Source organism: Cyprinus carpio, chromosome B25 (genome assembly GCF_018340385.1).
Source record: "Cyprinus carpio isolate SPL01 chromosome B25, ASM1834038v1, whole genome shotgun sequence".
Classification (NCBI taxonomy): domain Eukaryota; kingdom Metazoa; phylum Chordata; class Actinopteri; order Cypriniformes; family Cyprinidae; genus Cyprinus; species Cyprinus carpio.
The window spans coordinates 11,682,844-11,706,487 of record NC_056621.1 but is presented as its reverse complement, the minus strand read 5'-3'; the positions used below and the strand labels follow the sequence as shown (position 1 = coordinate 11,706,487).

At 36.3% G+C, this 23,644-nt stretch overlaps 4 protein-coding genes across 8 annotated transcripts in view; all 4 read left to right on the top strand.

The window, feature by feature from the left end:
* LOC109050645 (dual specificity tyrosine-phosphorylation-regulated kinase 4-like) overlaps positions 1 to 11,406 on the top strand; it is a 35,837-nt gene extending 24,431 nt beyond the window's left edge. For all 5 annotated transcript variants that reach the window (XM_042752926.1, XM_019068223.2, XM_019068221.2 and 2 more), the window contains 12 exons: positions 1,019 to 1,162; positions 1,405 to 1,546; positions 1,719 to 1,882; positions 2,968 to 3,104; positions 5,513 to 5,653; positions 6,739 to 6,877; positions 7,843 to 7,924; positions 8,256 to 8,428; positions 8,698 to 8,758; positions 9,143 to 9,272; positions 9,368 to 9,534; positions 9,815 to 11,406. In XM_042752926.1, the coding sequence (XP_042608860.1) occupies positions 1,019 to 1,162; positions 1,405 to 1,546; positions 1,719 to 1,882; positions 2,968 to 3,104; positions 5,513 to 5,653; positions 6,739 to 6,877; positions 7,843 to 7,924; positions 8,256 to 8,428; positions 8,698 to 8,758; positions 9,143 to 9,272; positions 9,368 to 9,534; positions 9,815 to 10,083 (1,749 nt within the window). In that variant the 3' untranslated portion in view covers positions 10,084 to 11,406. The remainder of the gene's footprint in view (positions 1 to 1,018; positions 1,163 to 1,404; positions 1,547 to 1,718; positions 1,883 to 2,967; positions 3,105 to 5,512; positions 5,654 to 6,738; positions 6,878 to 7,842; positions 7,925 to 8,255; positions 8,429 to 8,697; positions 8,759 to 9,142; positions 9,273 to 9,367; positions 9,535 to 9,814) is intronic.
* Positions 11,407 to 11,983: 577 nt separating this feature from the next.
* Positions 11,984 to 15,612, top strand: LOC109050646 (NADH dehydrogenase [ubiquinone] 1 alpha subcomplex subunit 9, mitochondrial-like). The gene is made up of 11 exons (XM_019068224.2): positions 11,984 to 12,110; positions 12,898 to 13,068; positions 13,177 to 13,274; positions 13,353 to 13,444; positions 13,678 to 13,819; positions 13,997 to 14,099; positions 14,264 to 14,334; positions 14,427 to 14,503; positions 14,588 to 14,683; positions 15,194 to 15,260; positions 15,340 to 15,612. Exons 1-11 carry the CDS (start codon positions 12,056 to 12,058, stop codon positions 15,508 to 15,510), a joined length of 1,143 nt encoding a protein of 380 aa, XP_018923769.1. The 5' UTR covers positions 11,984 to 12,055; the 3' UTR covers positions 15,511 to 15,612.
* Positions 15,613 to 16,187: 575 nt separating this feature from the next.
* On the top strand, positions 16,188 to 20,405 carry LOC109107511 (probable polypeptide N-acetylgalactosaminyltransferase 8). The gene is made up of 11 exons (XM_042752953.1): positions 16,188 to 16,648; positions 16,728 to 16,956; positions 17,319 to 17,485; positions 17,698 to 17,881; positions 17,962 to 18,159; positions 18,849 to 18,963; positions 19,066 to 19,251; positions 19,381 to 19,518; positions 19,640 to 19,735; positions 19,813 to 19,980; positions 20,093 to 20,405. The coding sequence occupies exons 1-11, from the start codon at positions 16,474 to 16,476 to the stop codon at positions 20,252 to 20,254; spliced, it is 1,818 nt and encodes a 605-aa protein (XP_042608887.1). The 5' UTR covers positions 16,188 to 16,473; the 3' UTR covers positions 20,255 to 20,405.
* A 270-nt stretch (positions 20,406 to 20,675) lies between these two features.
* On the top strand, positions 20,676 to 23,523 carry LOC109106963 (RIB43A-like with coiled-coils protein 2). Its single transcript, XM_042753158.1, has 7 exons — positions 20,676 to 21,508; positions 21,597 to 21,678; positions 22,010 to 22,321; positions 22,481 to 22,599; positions 22,692 to 22,919; positions 23,054 to 23,220; positions 23,342 to 23,523. The coding sequence occupies exons 1-7, from the start codon at positions 21,392 to 21,394 to the stop codon at positions 23,418 to 23,420; spliced, it is 1,104 nt and encodes a 367-aa protein (XP_042609092.1). The 5' UTR covers positions 20,676 to 21,391; the 3' UTR covers positions 23,421 to 23,523.
* The last annotated feature ends 121 nt before the right edge of the window (positions 23,524 to 23,644 follow it).

Below are 23,644 nucleotides of genomic sequence, written 5' to 3'. Positions count from 1 at the left end.
GTGAGAAGTTATGTTATGTAATGACTGAAACAAATCAGCAAATCATCTAAACAAACTGATTCACTAAATGAATTGGACTTCCCAACACTATTACTCAACTTTTTTTGGCTTAAATATACAGCTAATGCTTATGTAATGAATAGCCTCTTCCTTTGTATGCCGCTATATATATATGACAATGGATGATTCCTCCAAGCACCTATGGAAAGCGTTGTGTTAAATTTTTAATGCTGAGTGTGAAATCACCCCCTAACAGTTGTCATTAACTAAAAGCAATCTCTTCACAAGTGCTAACAGCTGCTCATAATAAAGTGCTTGGCATAGTGTCTCTGAATGTGGAAATGCGTTGATTCGATTGTGGTTTGAACGCACAGCTGTGGTACCTTAGCAGTGCACGTTGTTTACGCACAGCCTACTGTATTCTTGAAGGTCTCTGCAGGTGCTATGCTATATTTAGCTACTGTTTCTATGCGTCATGATCAAGCTGGCAGAAGCCGCAGTATCTCCAGAACATATGAGATTAAATATCGCATCTATCTATAGACACACTTGGTATTTTTTCAGCCCAGACATTTTCTCAAGCACTGGCTTTGAACCGTGAGATGGGGGGAAAACCTGCAAGCTATGAACGAGCCCCTCCCTTGTGCAGTGCCCTACATTTGTTTCATAGCGAGGGAACCTTTCGCTTTACTCCTTCCATAAGAATATATTGAAAAAAAGGAACAGTGTAGAGAAAATCTGTATCATTCAATCTTACTTAGTTAGTTTTAGAGCATATATTCGTTCCTCTGATGGAGTGGGTTGTGAAAGACTGCCGTATCGCTGCTTTTGTCCCCACCCCGGTCTCAAGCGCCGCTGAAATTCCATCCTCTACGCAGGGGGTCCGGTTCACTGGGGCCGTTGGCCACAAGCCTTGTGTGAAGCTCACATATCTTTCCCCCCGTTTGGCCCTTGTTACTGATTTGTAGAGTTTTTCATGTTTAACAGTCCTTAGAGTATTGTATCTTTTGTTTTTTAGAAGTGTGGGACGGGAGTTGGTACTTTGCCCCAGCTAGAGGCTCCGGTCAAACAAGTTTTGGTGACCAATGGCAAACTTCTGCATTCGAATGGAACCTTACCCAGTATCGTCAAACAACTTGTGCAAAGCACTCAAGGGAATCAGGTGGGATAACACTCAGAAAATGAAAATACAGTTATCATCACTCACTCTCATGTCTATACAGTCTTCTATGACTTCTCTAGAACACAAAACGAGATTTTGTAGTTTGGGGGGGATTTTTACTAAAAAAACAGTAGTATTTGGAATGAAATGAGGGTGAGTAAAAATATATTTTTGAGTAAACAATTCACATATTGGCTACATAAAGACCTTTTCCAGTCTGACTTCCATTTCTTGTAACACAGGAGGAGAGACCTAGGCCACAGTTTCCCAATCGCTTTGGTTCGTCTGTGGAAAACCTCTCCGAATCCTTAACTAGGAGCATCATCAATAAGTTTGAGAAGATCAGGACATATGAGGGACAGAGGCTGCCTATGTCTCCCACAAGTAAGAAGTGCTCTGGATTTTTGTTTGTTTCATGTATTTCAGAATTTAACCAATGCAATAATCACTGAAAATAGAATTAGACCTCTCTAATGCTCTGGTAACTCTCTGGTTAATTGGATTATATACTGGTAAGTTCATTATTTATGCATGTCTTCCTTCATCTTCCAAACAGCGGCACTGAAGCACTTCCAGAACCAGCTAACAGAATATGAGAAGGAGGAGATCATGGACTACTCTGAGATCTGGTATCTGGGTTTGGACACTAAGAAGATTGAGGGCTCCCAGGGATCCCCACAGAATTCAGGCTATGACGATGAGCATGGCAGCTACTTAAAGGTTAAATATGATATATCATATATCTTTTTGTGATTACATTACTTTTGCCTGCCAGTCTTATTTTAGTATTAGTGAGACACTATTATAGTTTTTATTGGGAAGTCGTGGTCTTGTGGTTATAGAGTTTGACTTCTAACCCTAAGGTTGTGGGTTCGAGTCTTGGGCCGGCAATACCCCGACTGAGGTGCCCTTGAGCAAGGCACCGAACCCCCAACTGCTCCCCGGGCGCCGCAGCATAAATGGCTGCCCACTGCTGTGGGTGTGTGTTCATGGTGTGTTTGTGTTCAAGGTGTGAGTGTGCACTTTGGATGGGTTAAATGCAGAGCATGAATTCTGAGTATGGGTCACCATACTTGGCTGTATGTCACATCATTTTCACATTTTGAATTTAATTTTATTTTCATATTTTCCATTTTAATTTCAAAGTAAATTTGTTGTATGTTTTTCTATTTTTTATTATTAGTTTTTTTATATGTCTATATAGTTTTATACATTTTATTTAACTTCTGGTTTTACTTTTAGTTATTTTAGGATGTTAGTTAACTTGAACTAAATGAAAATGAGAAGTGTTGCTTTGGCAGCTACAGTTTTATTTTATTTCATTTATTAATTTATTTCAGTTTACATTTATTTTATGGCTTCTGGCAAACAGCTTAGTGGGTGACATACTGACCTCATTTTCAACTTCTCGATAAATGATGAAATTGCATTACAGCACGAGGCTGGCTAATTCAGCTACAGGATGCCAGACTCTCATGTCTGATGTCCCACCCCATCTTCCATGAATGTGCCTTTTCAGAAAGACGTTCCTCAGGATTACTGGGCATTAGACTGAATGCCTTCAGGCTTGACGATTTAAACAGTCACACAGCAGGCATTTGCAGTCAAAACATGTAAACAGTGTCACATGTTGGACAGTCCCAAGTGTTAGTTAAGATATAAACAAATGATAAACATTTATGCATATCAATATTACCATTGGGATGTTTCTCCACGTAACAGGAAGTCTGCCACTGCAAAGGAGACAGGAATAATTATGCTGACCTGTTTGTCAGCTGACTCTGTCCTCTAAATACTCTGTGCAGGTCCTGCATGACCATATAGGCTATCGCTATGAAGTCCTGGAGGTGATTGGAAAAGGATCATTTGGCCAGGTCTTGAAATGTTTGGATCACAAGACAAATGAGATGGTGGCCATCAAGATCATTCGGAATAAGAAGAGGTAAGATGAACCTCCAGTCCATGTGTTCATTCTTATTTCCATGCAATCTCTGGTACAATTGGGGTCAGCGGCCCCTAGGGGGTCCGATGTGGTACTGCCAATGGGGTCTGTCAATTATTGTTTGATTTCAATCTAACTTTTGTGACAATATGTATATGTAAACTAAATAATATAAAACTAAATATTAAAATATTGAATTTAATTGAAATTTATTTGACAAGTTTATAAACTGTACAAAATACAAGTATTCCATACACTTAAAAAAAAAACTGTTGAGGATAAAAACACAATAAAGCAATTGGCTTATTTCCATTGCGACCCTCTATGTTAATATAAAGGGTAAGGCTATGTACAGAAAAGACAAAGCAACAGTATCTCGTAATCAAATACTAATTAAAAAAAAAACAATGGTAAAAATAATTGACAATTTAAACAAATACAGTCACTATTGACAATAAAACACCACAAAACAAGCTAACTATTATCACCAAACAGCCATCTTTTTACTGATCTTTTAAAACTCCAAAAATCTTTTACTCCCTTTATTGATACTGGTTATTTATTCCATGCAGTAGCACCAGTATATAAAAACATATATTAACCAAACTTTAAAATTTACATGGACAAATATAAAAATTTCTACCCCTGGTATCATAGGAATGCTGTTGTCTCATCATATAAAAATTATTAATTGATATTAATTAAAAATAATTACACTTCTTTTATTGATATAATATTAAGTAAAAATTAAAGTTAGAAGCTAAACTTTAGCTAAATGTTTCACTGTCCCCATTAGAAATCACAATGAAAATATACACAATATTAAAGACCACTGCCTTACTAAAATAAGCCTTTTTTCACACTTTTCCCTTCATAAGGCCATCAAAAGGTCTTTAATCAGTGCTTAACTGGGTCATAGCTTACACTGGACTTGATACACTGAAAGGTGTTAAAAGGTGTCTGTTGTATATCGCATTACGTGTCTGGGCAGAACTGATCTCGTGCCCTTCAACCGCCAATTCACCTGTTTTGACTGATGCTTTAACTTCAAACCCTCTCAAAATGCAAAGCTCAGTGCTGAAAACAGAATAGCTGCTCTGAATTTGCTTTCAGAAGTCTTTTTAGGTTTATATAATGTACACTATTTGCAATAAAAATTAGCTAGAAAGCCCAAACATTTTAGGCTGTCTACAGTAATCCAAATACATTTGAAATGCATCTTCTCTGCATTTTTGCCTTGTGTCCACACTGAGGTAATGTTTTGTCCTGCAAAAATTTAGCTTTTTGAAGACGCTCTCCCAAGTGGACAAACGCTGTTTTCACAGTGTTGTGTGGAAATGATGCAAGTTTAATCATGTGCCACGTATTGTAACTATAGAAATGTTTAGACCAGTATTGTGTGCCTGTTATGGGCTGTTCATTTTCACACTGTTGCTAAAGATATGCTACTTACAATCTTCATATCACAGTCCGGCAAAGATGACAGAGTTTTAGCAATTGCTGTCCTGTGGCAAACCATGAGGGCAGTTGCGTTTTAGACCACACATATAATGGTGCTTCAGTGCAATCTGGATGTATCAGTGAATGGTGAGATATTGTGCTAAAACAGTTATCTTGCCAGAAGAATAGTGTGAGGACTGTATAATCTTTAATGAGGTTTTACGGATGTGCAGTGAGTTGAATTTAGCATTTTTTGACATTTCAGTGTGGATAACGAACTTCTGGGAAAAGCTTGAAATCACTAGTTTGGACAAAGAGTGATTTGAAACAAAAACGACATTTTGAAATGTAATGCCTTAGCATCTAAAATTTTGGCCGTATTTCGAATATCCGAATTTCTGTCATGAAACTCTAGATGGCGCAGTCCAACAGGTTCTAACTCAATTTGACATAATGACATCATCATTCACATGGCGCAGCTGATACTTTTCTTTTCGTATCAGCAGCCATTGAGCATGCTGCTCAACATTCAAATACACGGCTAGTATGTAGCAGTTGCAGCGCGCTTTAGAAACCCTCCACCTTCCCCAGCTCCACCTGTATAGCTCTTCTACGGGGTGATTTCATGTATGTTATGGGGGTTATTTTATATATGTATATGTGCAGCAGCAATATTTCTTACATGCTCACAGAAACATGTTTGTGGATGTATTCGCAGTAACAAGTCTCGGTACTTGCTCAACACCGTAGCAGATCTATTCTGCCAAGACCAAACACATTAACATTGTCATGTCCATTACCATCCTAAACATTCAGAAAGTTGTCATGACAGAACTGTAGTCCAAACAACTTTTTTGCAAATCCTATGCATAGTCACTGTAGAAACACATTAGGAAAAATAGTAATAATATTCTGCATATTGATAAAGTTAATAATAATTGGTAAGCTTTTTTTCTTTTGACCTTCAGGTTCCATCATCAGGCTCTTGTAGAGCTGAAGATCCTAGATGCCGTGCGAAGAAGAGACAGAGATAACTGCCACAATGTCATTCACATGAAGGAGTACTTCTACTTCCGCAACCACCTGTGCATCTCCTTCGAGCTGCTAGGGTGGGTGGAAAATACTTGAATCGTTTAGATGGACACATAATCTATTTCAACTGATAATATTAAATCTGTATAGTTACATGTGTTAAACATGGGAGTCACGTACTAGACCTAAATAGAATACTTCCCTGTAACTACAGCTTATTATAGACATCTATTTAAAGTAAATATAAAGCCATTTTACTACCATAATAATTATTAAAAAAATATAATAAACAAAAAAAAAAACAAAAAAATAATAATAAATAATAAAAAAAACTACAATAATCAATTTGAAATAAATTTGGAAATTAATTATTTTTTATGTAGATATTTATTATTCCATTTTGATTTCATGTTGGCTTTAAGTTTTCCACTAGACCATACAGCCAAGGTAAAACAGGTAAAAAATTATGTTTTGTTGTTGCAGATCATCATATTAGTTATGATTCATTAGTTAGATGTCACAATAGCCCGGGGTGGTGGTTTGTCCCGACAGTAGCCATATTTAGGTGCGAAGTGAGAGTTTCCTGGTGAAGACCTTTAGGGCTCTGGGTAAAGTGATCAATTAAGTCGCTTTGCAGGAAAAGCAGCTTCATCTCTGGCAGCCTGACCTTTAGAGGACATCAGGTACGCGTCCTCCCCGTCTTCGGTTACAGTCACAGAATCCTTTAGTTAATGCCTTGATTAGGCCCCTATCTCTTTCCTTGCCCACTCATGGTGTGAAGTCTCAGATTACATTAGGCTGTTCACAGCTGCTGTTTTAGGCCTCCCTACTGCCAAAGATAATGACTTTCATGAGTTCCCTCTCAAAGGGCTCTTAAGCCTAATGCTTAGTGGTTAACACACTAATAGTGAGATTTAGTTTTTATGGATGTGCTTAAAGACAGGAGGCTGTCGAGTGACAATGGATGTGTTTGTCCAAAGGTCAGAGTGAGGTAGTGCCAAAAATGACTGTGCTGCCCTCTAGAGGCATTTAGATAAATGGCATACTGCCATACTCAAGTCCATATCTATATATATAGTTCACAAGGTATTAGCCATTAACATTATCCTGTAACATTGTGACAGGTAGCTACATGTTAATTGTACCTCTTGTCTCCATACAGAGCGAACCTCTACGAGCTTATTAAGAAGAACAACTTCCAGGGCTTCAGTCTGGGGTTGATTCGGCGTTTTGCTCATGCACTGCTCAAGTGCCTCCAGATGCTGCACAAAGAGAAGATCATCCACTGTGACCTTAAACCGGTAAACTGAAGTCTGTTAAAGTGTGAAACACCCCAAAATAAATACTTTTATTCATCAAGCAAGCGTTAAATTGATTAAAAGTGACAGTGAAGACATTTGTAATGTTACAAGGGTTCACTTTCAAATAAATGCTGTTCTTTTGGATTTTCTGTTCATCGAAGAATCCTGAAAAAAAAAATTATCACAGTTTCCACAAAAATATTAAGCTGCATAACTTTTCAATATTGATAATAAGAAATGTTTCTTGAGACCCAAATCAGCATATTAGAATGATTTCTGAAGAATCATGTGACTCTGAAGACTGGAGTAATGATGCTGAAAATTCAACTTTGACATCACACAAATAAATTATATTTTAAAATATGTTATTTAAACAGTGATTTTAAATTGTAATTACATTTCACAATGTTACTGTTTTACTGTTAGGTTTAGATTTTTGATCAAATAATTGCAGCTTTGGTGAGCATTATTTTTTTTTAAATCTTACTGACCTCTAAGGATTTTAATTAAACAGTGTTTTTATTAAAATCGATATTATTATGTAAAACAGGAATTAATTATTAATTGTTTTATTCATTAATTACTAATTATTAATAAAAATAAATTAGTAATTAATTAATTTTATTATTACTATTATTAAAAAGAATACATTAAAATCAGTACATCAAATATTACTATGATGTAAAAATACTAAAATATGTATTTATTTATTTACATACCAATAACCTTCTATTTTGAGTGGAATAGAAAATCTGTTGGTTTTTTTTTTGGTTTTTTTTTAGCAAAATACCCAATCTACCTTTTGCCCATACAATGAAGGTGGATGGGGATCAGGGACAGCCATGGTCACCATCCACTTTCAAAGTTTGAGAAAGAGTAGCTGGACATTCAGCTGGATAACTTGTTTAACTGTTTTCTAATTCAAATAAAAAAAAAATACAAATGCATTATTTTTGTCTTAATAGGAGAACATTCTCCTGTCCCAGAGGGGACAAGGAAACATCAAAGTGGTCGACTTTGGGTCAAGCTGCTATGAGCAACAGAGAGGTAAGTGCCGAACCCCTGTGTAATGAACACATCACCAGATTTATCCTGATTGTGTGATTCACACCATCAATACATAGCAAAATCTGCAATTGGTAGATTAGACGCCATTTGACAGATTTGAGAAATGTTTTTTTACTGTTCTATGTACGATTTTAGCAGCATTTGATCATTTGCTTTTAGTGTCGTTTTCCCATCCATTAAAACAGACCTGTGACAGCAATTGAGAAACAATGATTTAGTGTAATTTGAACCATTAAGCTAATTCATGCTGTTAAAGTGGCATTGTCAAATCCATGTAGCTCTAATAGACCTCTTGTATTCTCATCTGCAGTGTACACTTACATTCAGAGCCGCTTCTACCGCTCACCAGAGGTGATTCTGGGCCATCCGTACAGCATGGCAATAGACATGTGGAGTCTGGGCTGCATTTTAGCAGAGCTGTACACTGGCTATCCCCTCTTCCCAGGAGAGAGTGAAGTGGAGCAGATCGCCTGTATCATGGAGGTGAGAGACTGTATTATGCAGATACAACTAATGGGAGCTTTAAAGCTTTAAAATGGATGCAAAAACAGCACAAAAGTGTCATAACACCTTCACACATAGTTTATTATTATTGCATGAAAAAAGCATAGAAAAGAGTATTTAAAAATATATTTGACAGAGTCTTTGTATTCTGTGGATTAAAGTTGTTTAAATAACTTTATGTGCTTTAATGATTCTTTTAAAGTTATTTGTAATGCATTGGTTGCTGAACATGACTTTTGAATTTGCAGATTATGGGACTTCCTCCAAATGACTTTGTTCAAACTGCATCAAGACGGAGGTTATTTTTTGGTAAGTAGATTGCTTACAAATAAGGGTAACACTTTACAAGAAGATTCCATTTGTTAACATTAGTTATGAACTAACAATGAAAATTCTAAATTTTAAAACAGCTAGTTTCAACATTTACTTGTACGTTTTGTATCTGTTAATATTATTTAATGGTCCTGAGTTGATATAAACTAACAATGAGGTTGTATTTTTTAATAACCAACATTAATAAAGATTAAAAAATACTATAACAAATTAATTGGTCATTTTTAGTTCATTTTAGTGCATTAACAGGACCTTAGGACCTCATTGTGAAGTGTTACTCAAATAACACTGAATTTAAAATGACTTTCTTCATGCTTATTTATTTTGACTGATGTCTTAACATTAAAATGTTTCAATCAGATTCCAAAGGAAACCCAAGGAATATCACCAACAGCAAAGGGAAGAAACGTCGACCCAACTCAAAAGATATTGCCAGTGTGTTAAAGACCAATGATCCACAATTTCTTGACTTCATTCGGCGTTGCCTTGTGTATGTATAGTAAAGTAATAATTCGATTTCATATTTATTACCACCACAACACACATAAATAGATTTTTTCAACCTGTACCACTGGGTTCTTGTAGGTGGGATCCCACAAAACGCATGACACCTGATGAAGGGATGCAGCACGAGTGGATCACAGAGGGACGTCTCAACAAGCTCCATCCTAAACCCCGGCCTATCCGGAAAGACACTGACAACAATTATGAATTCACTTACCGCAAAGCCACTTTAAACAGGACAAGCAAGGGTCAGAATATGTCCTTGTACAATAATGATTGATTATAACTATTGGTAATGATATACAAGTGCCCTAAACATGTTTGGATACTTAAGTGCCCTAAACATGTTTGGATACTTAAGTCTTGCTTAAAAATATCTTGAATTAATTCATTTTCAATTAATAATTTTGAAATGAATTAAATGTTGTATAATAAATCTGAAATCTAATTACATGTCATTCATTTGAATTAATTTAACATTTTATTATGTCATGCAAAATATAATTTCTATCTTTTATCTTTCCGTAGCTGATAAATCTGGTTCTGACGACAAACTCAAGAGGGTCAGTGACACTTCAAGTAAAGGAGGCAAGACAGCATCAGAAGAGCGTCTGCGTCCAATAGGAGCATCAGCGGAGGAAGACAACAGTGAGGACACAGGCAAAAGTGTGAGCAAAGACAACAAGTCGGACTCAAGTGGAGAGCGCTCCGTTCAGATCATCATCAAACCTCAGACAGGCTCAAGCACTGATTCTTCAGAAGGACAGGAGCCTCAGTTTCTCCCTCCTATTGTATAACACCCCAAAGAAAAGAATGAGTATTCATTGCGTATGGTTTATACTTCAGCCGCTTGGTCTGGACTTACCTTTTGTGCGGCTTAGACAGTTTGACTTGTTGTGTGGCAAAAAAGTCAAACAAATTATTAATTTTTTTAGCAGTTTCTTACTTGTGGTCTGTAAAGTTGCGTTCACACTAGAGTTTAAGCATCCAACAATTATTTTATGACAATTGTGGCAAGAGGATATAATGCTGTAAGGCTTCTGGCTTCTGAATAAATCACACACTATAATAAAATAAAAATAAAATCACATAAATAAACGGAGCCTCTATTTATAGTCTAGTGTGACCACATCTTCACTCTCCAGTCTAGAGGAATTAGATTAGTGGTCAAAGAGTGGTAGTCTGTGTTTTCGACTATTCAAATGATTTGATTTCTAAGTAAAGTGAATACTTTGGTATCATTTTGGTGCTTGTGATGTATTTTGAAAGGATAATTACTATGAAAGTGTTTTTAACACTAGCATATTTTGCGGAGCATCATGCTATGTGCATGTTTATTGGGTCTAGTGTGCTTTTTTCATTTTTCTTTTCAAATCATCAAAGCTTTTAGCAACGTCATTAATAGAGCTCAAGGTGAATTTGAGCTCAAAGCTGCTTTATTGTGCAATATTACTGCATGGATTAACAGTGTTTGTATGCTTTGTTGCCAGTTTTTTTTTTTTTATTATTATTTCTATGAGTTTGTAAGCTGTCGGTGCAATAATTACAGAGCCAAAGAGATTAATTATATAAAGTTTTGTTCTAGAGAAACACATCCTCAGACTAAATCTGATGGAAAGCACACTAGATCATCAAAATGTGCACAAAACCTGCGTGATTGTATCGATGATGACTGATAATGATGGCAATGTTGATGATGATGGTTATGATTGTTATGATTTAGATTTAAAGGGAAGGTCAAAATCATTGTATGTTTATACAGAATTACAAATACAACATTTTCTGGATAGTAATAGTATATTTTATTGTATATACAGTTCTTAAGGTAAATACCATGCACCCTGTGTGGATGCCACAAAGTCATGTAAACATTAGACAAGGTTTTACTTGTTCTCATTTTGTTTATCTGTTATAATTGAAAAATAGATTTTTACTACCATATGCTATCTCTCTCCCTTGTTGTTTCTTGACAGTTTTGTTTATGGGATTTCAGAAGAATGTTTCGGATCAAGGGTGTTAGGTAGAGCCTTTCAGTATTAGAAAGAAATAATTTAAATGGTCTCTTGAATAATGTCTGTAAAATACTGTCATACCTATGACAATAAAGATGTAATACCGTATTGAATGTGATTTATTTATTTATTTATTTTTCAATGCAAAACTTAGTCTGGACTTTATTTATTTATTCAATATAATTTATTTAGCCCAAAATAGTGTGTATGTGTTTATCAAGGGAATTTTATTCATTACTACCATAATGAAATTCTGGTAAATGTAATACTTAGCCCCTTTTAAAGTTATAGTAATATAATCTTTAAAACTATAGTAATTTTTTTTTAAGTATTTTGGAACTGAGAAGTTACCCAAACTGATAAATGACCAAAAACATGGAAAATAACTTGTATTTTTCTGCTTGTCAAAGCCATGTTTAGCTTAGTTTAGAAACTTGTTTAAATTTTCACATGTGGATAATTATCAGAACAATTATGTTACACAAGACGGTTGGTTATACTGCGTTTAAACAATAAAATAAGTACAAATAATGCATAAGTACTTTTATAGGTTTACCTCAACTCTTAATGTTATAAATGTCCGAACCCGAATCGTTCTGTTTACTTTTTGTAATATATTTAAAGCTGAGTTTTAGCTTCTTTGAGGTATTTAACACCATATAAAAATCTTTCTATAAGTTCTTACCGTACCATTTCGCTTTCGCTTTTTTCGCTTTGCGTTTGACCCTCCTCAGCCTCCGTGCTAGCGGCCAGAATCATGGCGGCCGTCACTCTGTTTTGCCGTCCTGCGGGTGTCCTTCCCAAGCTTTCAGGTGAGTTCGCGGTTAGATTACTTCACCATACAGACAATGTGACCGTACAGAAACACTAACATGGCTGAGAATGTTAACGAGACGAATGATAAAGCGATTAGATGACGTTTAAACAAAATCATTGTCTTGTGTTTTGTGACCCCGGCTGAAGACATCAGGCCTCAGTTGTGCATTAGTACATCACTATTGTCAGAAATATGCTACTATGTCATTTAAAACTACAAACACGGTCAGTTTTACTGTAGAACTGTAGTTTTGTCACATTTTCGACTTAATGCAGTAATAGTGTACTGCGTGCCGTGCAGCATAACCGGAGAATGTGTCAAAACATACCTAGAGAGTATTTATAGACATCACAAGCGCTCATAAGATACCCAAATTGCTTCTGTTATCAATTTCTATTTCCTTTATACGATCTGCAACCTTTAACATGTAATATTTTTATGCTAAGTATTATCATTCTGGAAGTCGTACTGGTTTTTTTCCACAGTTAACCCTGTAAAGCCTGACAAATAAAAAGATAGCCAGAAAACATTTTTTTTTTTAATTGACTAGATTATTGTAGTTTTAGATTTTAAAACATTTGTTTTTTAAACTTTGCATATCTGTTTTGTTTTGTGTCATATTGAAGGCATCGTTGTAGAAGATTGTGTATTTTTCAGCGAAGTTTCGAATGCATGAACCAAGTATTATACAGTAGGCTTTATAGGGTTAAGATACAGTTTCATCAGTGTACTTGAATTGTTTCTGTAGACATACTTATATATTGGATTTTTTCTGTCATCAGGCACCTGTTCTCCGGTTTTGCTGGCGGCTGGTCCTGTGACGGTTCAGCACAGGAAGATCCATCATGCCGTGGTGCCCAGAGGAAAAGGAGGCCGCTCATCCTCCAGTGGAGTAGCTGCGACGGTGTTTGGAGCCACTGGCTTTCTGGGGAGATATGTTGTCAACCGACTCGGTGAGACATGATATTATTCATCGTAAGAACCTGAATGAGCCTCATTCACTTAGATACGATCCATTGCCATTTCATTGGTTTGAAAAATAAAGTATGGGTTTGTTACAGGACGTATTGGCTCCCAGATCGTGATTCCTCACCGATGTGACCAGTACGATCTCATGTACCTCAGACCTATGGGAGATCTGGGCCAGATCATCTTTATGGTAAATGCACTCACCACCATTTGTCTTATTTCCAGAAGAAGAGTTTCCTCTTTAATATGCTTTTTGATGCTTTTACAGGAATGGGATGCAAGGGATAAGGAATCGATCAAAAGAGCGATTTCTCACTCCAACGTTGTGATCAACCTTGTGGGACGAGAGTGGGAGACCAGGTACTAGAAAATGGGGCGGCATGATTTAGGGAAAAAATATAATTCTTGTTATTCTGATAAAAATTGCAATGTGATTTCAAAAATATGTTTAAAAGAAATGAAGAATCTTTTGATTCAACTAAATTCTTTCTAAACTAAACGATTTTTACTCCGATACTTCGAGGTGGTCTGTAGATGTATTCAAATAGATTATGTTTCTATTAAACATGCTGTCTTTTTTTCCTCTTTTAAAGCAACTACAAGTTCGAAGACGTCTTCGTCTCCATCCCTCAGCAGATCACAAAGGCAGCTCGTGAAGCCGGAATCAAAAAGTTCATCCACATGTCCCACCTTAACGCAGATATCCGCAGCCCTTCCAAGTACCTAAGGAATAAGGTAATGGTTTAATAATGTAACATGCTTAATTAAAAACCATGTGTGTGCCAAAAACCCAATAGCAATTTAGGCTGCTAAGTGCTTAGGTAGAAAAAGTCAATACATTCTACAGAGGTAAAGTGGATAATTGTGTTGTTGTTGTTGTGTCATAACTGATGATGCATTTGATTCCTGCAGGCTGTCGGTGAGGCAGTGGTGCGGGAAGAGTTCCCTGACGCCATCATTATGAAACCTTCTGAGTGCTTTGGAAGAGAGGATAGGTTCTTGAACCACTTTGCTAGTAGGTGTCTGATTATATCCTGAAATCAGTTCCTGATTGTAAATATTAAAAAATATACCTTGTTGTTGTATGTTATGTGATGACAGAAGTAGAATGTGTTCTGTCTTAAAGGGACAGTTCACCCAGTTGTTAAATCGATATTTCCTGTAATTGCTGTTGTTTAGACATGCGTTGGTTTGGCAAAGCTGTTCCTCTTATTGCAATGGGCAAGCAGACCGTCAAGCAGCCTGTTCATGTGAGCATCAACCAATTTGAACACAAGTAAATATTTACATTCATGGTTTATGATTATTTCAGATTAAAGATGCAATATTTGACTTTTTAAAGGTGGTGGATGTGGCTAAAGCAATCGTCAATGCCATTAAAGACCCCGATGCTAATGGGAAAACATATGCATTAGTTGGGTATGGGTTTTTTTCATATTCACACTTTCCAATCTATGATTTCTTGTGTCCGAAACAATGTGAAAGGAATCTTTTGCTTCGCAGGCCCAACCGGTATCTACTTCATGACTTGGTGGAGTACGTATATGCCCTGGCCCACAGGCCGTATTTGGCTTACCCCATACCTCGCCCTCTCTATCAGTAAGCAAACACTAGAATATGTAATTATATCTATTACTGTACCTCCTGATCACTTCATTAGTAGTTTTGTCTTGTTTAGAGTGTAAATGATTAAACATTCTTAAATCAACTTCTACATTTACTTAAGAAGCGAAATTGCATAAAATAGGAATTAAGTGAGTTTATGCTTAAAAAACAAGAACGAGTGTCTGGCAAGTTGAAAAATAAACTCAGGGCAAAGGGAAAACTAGTTTTGTATACCCCATTGACAAATGTTTGTTCTTGTTTTAAGCATAAGCTTTTCAGAAAACAAGGCTTCATGTGTTTCGTTTTCGTCTCAAGTAAATTTATCTCAATTTAAGGATGTTTAGATATTTGTATTAGAAAACAAAATAAGAAATTCTGAGGAAGGTGTTGTTGCACTGAATACAACATTTAATGCTATGGGTCAAGAGAATGTATCATACAAAGTTCACCTTTAACCTGACAATTTACAGAAGTTTAGATTTCCTTTGTGTTTTCTGGTTTTAGCCTAATCGCAAGGTTTTTTGAGATGAACCCATTCGAGCCCTGGACGACCCGTGATAAAGTCGACCGGGTATGTGTTTCAGAGCATTACAAAATGAGAGATTTTATTTGTTGTCAAGAACATAAATAGCTGAAACTGTCTTTTGTAGTTCCACACAACGGACATGAAGTACCCTGACCTCCCAGGACTGGAGGATTTGGGCATCACACCGTTCTCCATCGAGCAAAAGGCCATTGAAACGTTGCGTCGTCACCGCCGTTACCGCTACCTGGATGCTGAGATCGGAGAGACCAAGCCCGCCAAAACAGTCAGCTATTAAACAAGCAGCAGTTGCTCCTGTGTCCAGTCAGATCTCTGCTGGTCCTCACGTGTTGTCTAGTTTGACTTTTTTTCTGTACATAAATAAAGATATTCAACCTTATATCCTTGGCACGTTTTTTTTTTTTCCTTGTTCGAGTGCGATGCATTATCTTATGTTTGCCCCACAAATGTAAGAAAAATGTACAGATGTGATTTTAAAAATGTGAGATGTTTTGTGAACAACATATTTGCAAGAGTTTATATTTAATATTCAGTGTCTTTAAAATGACTTGTGATCTGTATGCTAAGTTGTAGGGGTTGTACATGTTTGATAAAAATTAGTATTGATTGCATGAAGATCAGGCTATTCAGTGTATTTTTTAAATCAAGAGTTTTGTTTTCTTGTTTCGCTACATCCCATGTTTCTTGTTTAAAAAATATTTTCTAACAAAGAATTAAATTTTAATAAAAAAATAGAAAGAACTTATTAAGCAAAGATATATTAAAATGGATCAAAAGTGGCAGTATGAGATTTGTTACTACAAAAAAAGTTTTTTAATTTCTATTCATCATAGAATTCTGAAAAACAATTAAGCAGCACAGCTGTATCGAACTTTGATAATAATAAGAAATGTTTATTGAGGACTAAATCGGCATATTCAAATGATTTCTGGAGGATCCTGTGATACTAAGGCTGGAGTAGGGATGCTTAAAAATAGTTTTGCATCACAGGATAAAATATTTAAATACAAAACTGTTATTTGAAAAACTTCCTATATGTTAGATACTAACAGGTTCTATAGAACTTTGACTTCATTCCTCTGACCAAATCAGCAAAACTTCAACCACTCCCATATCTCATATCAGAGGTGTCTTGCGTAAATCAAAGTACACCTTTGTTGACACTCAGCTTTATGAACAGGCCTTCGTATACATCCTTTGCTGTTTCCGTATAAATCATGGCCACAAAGTCATTTTGAAAATGAAGATTGCAGCAAGAGTGGTGTGTTTGTTAGTTATCGCTGTCGTAGTTTACAGTCTTGCGTACATGACATTTATCAGACAGGGGATAACTAGTGACAACAGGTTACAAAGGCCAGAAGATCTGGAGGTTCTCAGAAGACTCAAGAGAATTGAAGATCAAGTTTATAAAATAGGTGAGTTTGTGCTCATTACATATATTTGAGAACATATTATTTCTTCATTATCTCAATGTTTGCATACTTTTATTTTCAGCCAAAGTTATAGAGGGCAAAAATCAAAACGTCAAAGAGGCTGTTGTGGAACAGAAAATTACAAAAAAGAAGTTGTATCCACAATCGCCTCTCTTCAGGTCATGGGGAGCTGAACTCACAGAAGAAGAACAAATGGAAGCAGAGAGGCAGTTTCAGGAATTTGGATACAATGTGTTCCTCAGTAACAGATTACCACTGAACAGAACAATCCCTGATACTCGAAACATCAGGTAACTGCTTAACAACTGATTTCTAGTCAAAGATATATTTTCTGTTTTAATATATGAAGGGTTTATTTGCAAAAACATAACTCAAGTTTTTTTTATTTTTCACAAATCATGTTTTTATTGTGTTTTTTGTATTAGTTAGCTGTATGTTTTAGTTAATTTTTTAACCTAATCAAAATAACCCAACTGCAGTTTAATTGAGATTAACTGGAATGCACAATGAAAAAACATGATTTTTCTAAATTGTTAAAAACAGACTTATCTGTTTTTGCAAATGAACTCTTCATATGTAATGTATTCCTCTGATATATATATATATATATATATATATATATATATATATATATATATATATATCAATGCAGATGTACTGTGAAGATCTACCCTAAGGACCTGCCCACCATTAGTGTGATTCTGATCTACTTTAATGAGGCTCTGTCAGTCATTAAAAGAGCAATCCGCAGCATCACTGACAAAACTCCTGCTCATCTGCTGAAGGAGATCATCCTGGTAGACGACCACAGCTCCAATGGTTAGTTTTACCCTTAATATTTGTGAAATTTTAATTATAATATTAGCTGTTTTCTAAACAGTTATTTATTTTTCAAGCATAAATCTGCTTTATTAAGAAAAATAAACAGAATTTATGGAAAATATAGAAAGACGCATACTCTAAATAAGAATCGTTTAATATAACAATTTATTCTATTACATGTTTTTTTTTTTTTTTTCATTTCTGGACAGAGGATCTGCAATTGGCTCTAGATGAATATATTGATCTACTTAATAAAGACGACCCTGGTTTAATCAAGAAAGTGAGACACAAAAGGCAGATGGGGCTTGCCAAGGCAAGAATCTCAGGCTGGGAAGCGGCCACAGGTCAGGTGATAGCCATTCTGGATGCGCACATTGAAGTTCAAATCGAATGGTAAATATTAGCCCAGGCTTAGTAATAAGAGGGACTTAATATCTTTGCTAAATATACATTTGACTGCCGTATTGTTCTAGGGCAGAGCCACTACTTGCAAGAATCAAAGCAGACAGGACAGTAGTGCTGTCACCAGTGTTTGACAATGTGCTTTTTGACACACTGGAGGTTACTGAGTATATTCCATCTGCTCATGCATTCGACTGGAACCTCTGGTGCATGTACGAGTCCTTCCGGCCAGAATGGTACAAAAACAACGACCCATCAGTACCAGGGAAGTAAGTGGTCCAATTTTTTCCAATATTGTAAATCACCTTCCCTTGCTATTGTTAATTTTAAATTCCGCTGGAATGTGACACATACAGAAAAATAATTCAAGTCTCCGGCCAACACAATGCTGTTAATAAATGAATCAGTGTTTCTTTTAACAAAATGCTTGAGTGAATAATTCAACATTTATTTGATTATTTAGTTTCTAAATAATATATATTTTTGTTGCTTTTTTGAACAAATCGTGCAACATGAGTGGACAATGCAACATTTATAAAGATGGATGCTTATTTGATTCCTGAATGAATCAGTGTTTTTAGAATGAATCAGTTATGCAAACCATGCAGCATTTAAAAATGGTTGCTTTATTTCATTACTGAATCTGTGTTTTTGAACTAATCGTTTAGGTGAAAAGTAAACTTGTTTAATAAAACGATTGCTTATTTCATTCCTAAATGAATCTGTGTTTTTGATGAATTGGTTGAGTGAATAATGCAACAATTATTAAAACAGTTATTAAAACAATTTAACTTGCTCATGATGAGTCATTTTGTCATCATGCTGGGAACGGAATTACTGTAAATGCCGCATAATGTGTAAACTATTACCATGCTTTATTTCGTATAAGCTACAGTTTGCGGTTTATGATTTGATGGAAGTAGAACGTTTAAGTAGTTTAATTTTTCTGCATTGTTAGGAGTCCCTCAATCATGGGTATTCTTGTCGCTGATCGTCAGTTCCTGGGAGAAATTGGAGTTTTGGATGAAGGAATGATAATTTATGGTGGTGAAAATGTTGAACTTGCAATACGTGTAAGTCAGTAATACACACCGTGGCTCTAAAAGAATGCATATAATGTGTGTGAAAGTGCTTAAATCTGATCAGTATTTGACATATATGTATATATAAATCAGGTCTGGCTCTGCGGTGGGAGTATTGAAGTGGTGCCATGTTCAAAGATCGCACACATTGAAAGAGAACATAAGCCATATTCACCAGATCTCAGCAAACCCATGATTCGAAACGCCCTGAGAGTGGCTGAAATCTGGCTGGATGAATATAAATCCAATGTGAATATTGCCTGGAATCTCCCCCCTAAGGTAAGAGGAATAGTAAACATCATTTTAAGGTTAGCTCAAGCTGAAGCTGAATATCAACCGTCTTGTTTATAACTAATTCCACTCATTCTCATATCAAAAAATATAAAAACGTAACTGTTTTTTCTTTAGAATCATGGGATTGATATTGGTGATGTGACTGAAAGAAAAAAGTTACGAGAGAAACTCAAATGTAAGCCCTTCAAATGGTATCTGGAAAATGTATATCCTCTCCTAGACAGCTGGGAAGGCATAATTGGTTATGGTGCGGTAAGATATTATTTAATAGTTGCTCAAAGTCTTCTGATACAATTCCCCTCCAAAATAGATATAAAGTTGGTCCATCTAAACTAGTTATCCCTAAACTGTCGCTGTTTATTTCTCATGGCAGCTGAGGAATGACATCCAGAAAAGATACTGCGTTGATCAAGGTGAAGTTCCTGGAAGTGTCCCTATTCTGTATGAATGTCATCACTATGACCCTCAGGTACTGTATGTGAGTGTAAACCTTTACCTTGAGTAACCACGTCCAAAAAGCACTCTTCATTTGACTGTCTCTCACAGCATTGTTATTACAACCGTAATGGAGAGTTCTACATTGGAGGCATCAAATCGCACACGTATAACTCTAACCGTTGTCTAATGGATCCTGGTAGTGGAATTACACCAGCGTTGCATGAATGTAAAAATGCCAAGGAGACAGGATTGAGTATATACTGGGACTTTTCTCAGGTACGGTCCTGCTGAATTTCACAGCACATTGCTTAGCATTGCTAAATGTGTGGTTATTATTTACTGTTATAATCAGAGAAAATTTCTTTTCTGGGTTCTGTTTCCTTTTTAGGGAAATGCAATAAGGAACAGAAACACAAATCGATGTCTTGAGATCGGACAAGGAGAGGATTCCTACTATTATCTTATTTTGCAAACATGCACAGGACAAAAATGGACAATACAACATGTTATCAAAGACTTAAAAGGAAATTTCACAGAAGTGAAAATATAGTAAAGGAAATAGCTGTAGAAACCTCAAAATAATATGTGTGTACAAGTATGTGAACGGAAAATATGTGACACTGGACCACAAAACCAGTTATAAGGGTCATTGTTTTATTAATATTATTATTAAGATTTATACATCAACTGAAAGCTGAATAAATGAGCTTTCCATTGATGTATGGTTTGGTATGATAGGACAATATTTGGCTGAGATACAACTGGAAAAATCTGGAATCTGAGAGTGCAAAAAAAATTGAAATACTGAGAAAATCACCTTTAAAGTTGTCCAAATTAAGTTCTTAGCAATGCATATTACTAAACAAAAATTAAGTCTGGATATATTTACAGTATGAAATTTACAAAATATCTTCATGGAACATGATAGTTACTTAATGATTTTTGCCATAAAAAAAAGAAAAAAAGATCATTTGACCCATACAATGTATATACTGGTTCTACTTATGACTGGTTTTGTGGTCCAGGGTCACATATACATTTGATTGTGTTCTTGTTTGTGAATTATTTTTTGTTTAGGTTTAAGTTTAAGTCAAATGCGGTTTAACCTGACACAAGTGACACGGTTAATTACACTGAAACTTGTCTTTTGAGTGTTATAATGTCACTGTGAGGTCTGTGTCCTGTGACAGAAGTAATCATCATTTCAGTTCTGAACTACTGCTAGGCCTACCATTTCACACTGATAAAACTATTACAGTAAAATAACATTGGTGTTGGTGCACAGCATAACAAATTACAAATGTAAGATAAACATTAAAAAAAAAAGTCTTAACGTCGCAGCATCAATAAAACACATTATCATATGGATTCCCTCATTAGTGGAATTTAGCACGCAAAGGTTTTTATGGACATGCAATAACAAAAAAAAAAAAAAAAAACATGATTAAAGCATAAGTTTTGAAAAGTGGTTTATATGTATCGTATACATGTATGTTTCTGGAGTGTGCGAGGTGTATTTTATTTCAGCCATTCTGTCTCATGAAAAACAACCGCGAGAGGGCGCCTTTTTCAAACGTGTATCTTCAGTCTCCTAGCAACGTGTTTGTTTACGGGTTTCCCTCGGTTTGTGACAGCCAGCAAGTCGATTAAAACAACTCGCTAAATCGAATTAAAGTCGTGATACACAATGAATCAAGTTGAGCTTTTGTCAGACCGAGTCGCAGCTGTTCAACTCGACAGAAGGAGAAACAGGGAGCTGCAGCGCCGGGAGAGGATCTTCGACGATAAACTCCGCACGATTGGAGTAAGTCTGTTTGGTGGAATACATTTAATATTTTATACAGCTGTAAACAACATCTGCGAGATAATTTGTTGATTTCTCTCTTGGTCAGGTTGACAAAGATGCTCTCGACCACCAAGTTAAAGAACTAAGAGAGAAAGAACAAGGCCAAGAGAATGCATTTAAAATATATGGTGAGTTCTGTAAGGATTTTATTTTGTTATTTTTATTTTTGATCTGTCATTAGAAAATATTTAATATATTATTTACTCATACAACGAGTACATTAATAAATACATTCAAAAAGTGGTGTAACTGCCCGAAAAAGAAAAAAAAATCCTTAAGATATATACTATATATGTATGTGTGTGTGTGTGTGTGTGTTTTGTGTAATCTTAAAATAATAATCAATTAAGTAATTTTCATTACTTTTTACTTTACTTTTTCATCCAAAAAACTGGACAACTTCACAAAATTCACATTTACACTGAACTTAACTCAAAGCCTGTTCCTTTCTCTTTTTAGCTGATGAGCTGCTGTGCAGTGACCGTGTAGCTTGTGTCCTGGAGCAGCGGCAAAAGAAGGATGAGCGTCTGTTGAATGAAGCCATTGTGCGATTCAGACAACAGTTTCAACAACCTGCCAGCCGGCGTGAGTTTGATCTGAACGATCCAGAGCTGCTGAAGAAGCAGGAAGGGGTGCGGATACTGCCGGGGCTGACTGGAGAAGATCCGGCCCAGAGGGACAGACTGAGGAAGCAGCAGGAGCAGCTCAGAGCATGGACCCTACAACAGCAAGACGAGCTAGAGCGAGCAAAACAACAGCTGCAACAAGAACGTAAGTTCACTGGATGAATGGGAAGCCTTTCTACAGTCGCCCCAAAAACTGTACATTTTTAAATGACACTTGGTCCCAGTCTTAACTGTTGTTTCTGAGAAGGTATAGTGATTTCCCAGCCCTACTATGAAGGTTTTCCTCTTTTTACACACTATATAGTGCACCAGTATGATCAAAGCAGACTGGCTCTAGACAAACGCGCTCTTGAATTGCAGAAGATGGAGGAACAAAGCAAGAAAGCTGCAGCCATCGCCACCAAAGACTTTAACCGTGCACTGGTGAGTCACTGCCCACTAAAGTCCACAAGTTATGCTTTAAAATCCAAGAACTATCAGTACTCTCAATTAACATCATTGCTTCTTGACCTCAGGCTGCGGAAATCACAAATCGACGTCTACAGGAGCATCATGAAGAGGAGGAAAACAACCAGACGGACATCCTGAACCAGCTGAATGGAGACCTGCTGATGGAAAACCCTGAGCAGAATATGAGTGTGCTGGGTCTGTCTCGCCTGCGCAGGGACTATTACAAGGGAATGAGTCCTGAAGAGCTCCAGCAGTACACACAATACCAGCTGCAGCAAGCAGAACAGAGGAAGGTAAAGCCCAGCACTTGGGAATTTGTTTTTTTTTTTTACTTTTGTTTATTAGTAAGTAACATCGCATGGCACTTCTGAAATGTTTCAAACATTAAAATACACTTAAGTGATAAGAATCAAATGATTGTGTGCAGCGTGCTGTCATGGAGCAACGAGAGAAAGAGCTTCAGGAGCATCACGAGCGCATGACATCCGCCCGTGCTGCACTGCTGCTAGAAAGACAGCACGCACGCATTAATAAGGAGCTGCGCAGGGCAATGGACAACACCAACGCACTGCTGGCTCAGGCCCATGATGCTCAGTGAGTTAAATAGGGTTTGACATGAATATTAATATATTAGATTTAAAAAAATACAGGAAATGCTTTTTTGGTTTTAAATGACTAAAACTAAAACTGAAATAATCACTCTTTCCATTTACAGGAAGAAACATCTTCAGGATGTGTACACAAACATTCCAGACGAGCGCTATTTTTCCCAGTTTAATACCAGCAGTAGATGAATATTACAGAGGGAACCTGAAAGATGAACACCATCAGGGCTCAGTAATCGAGGACAATACACCGGATCGTTTTACAGTAAACCTTGGCTTTAATTAGACAGGGGACTCCACGTGAAGTGTTTTGGAAAGCTGCGCAATTTTTAATAGGTCAGTAAAGATGGTGAATGTCAAACACTTGTTTTTTAAAAACATTTATGTTGTAAACAAAATAAGTTGCATATGCA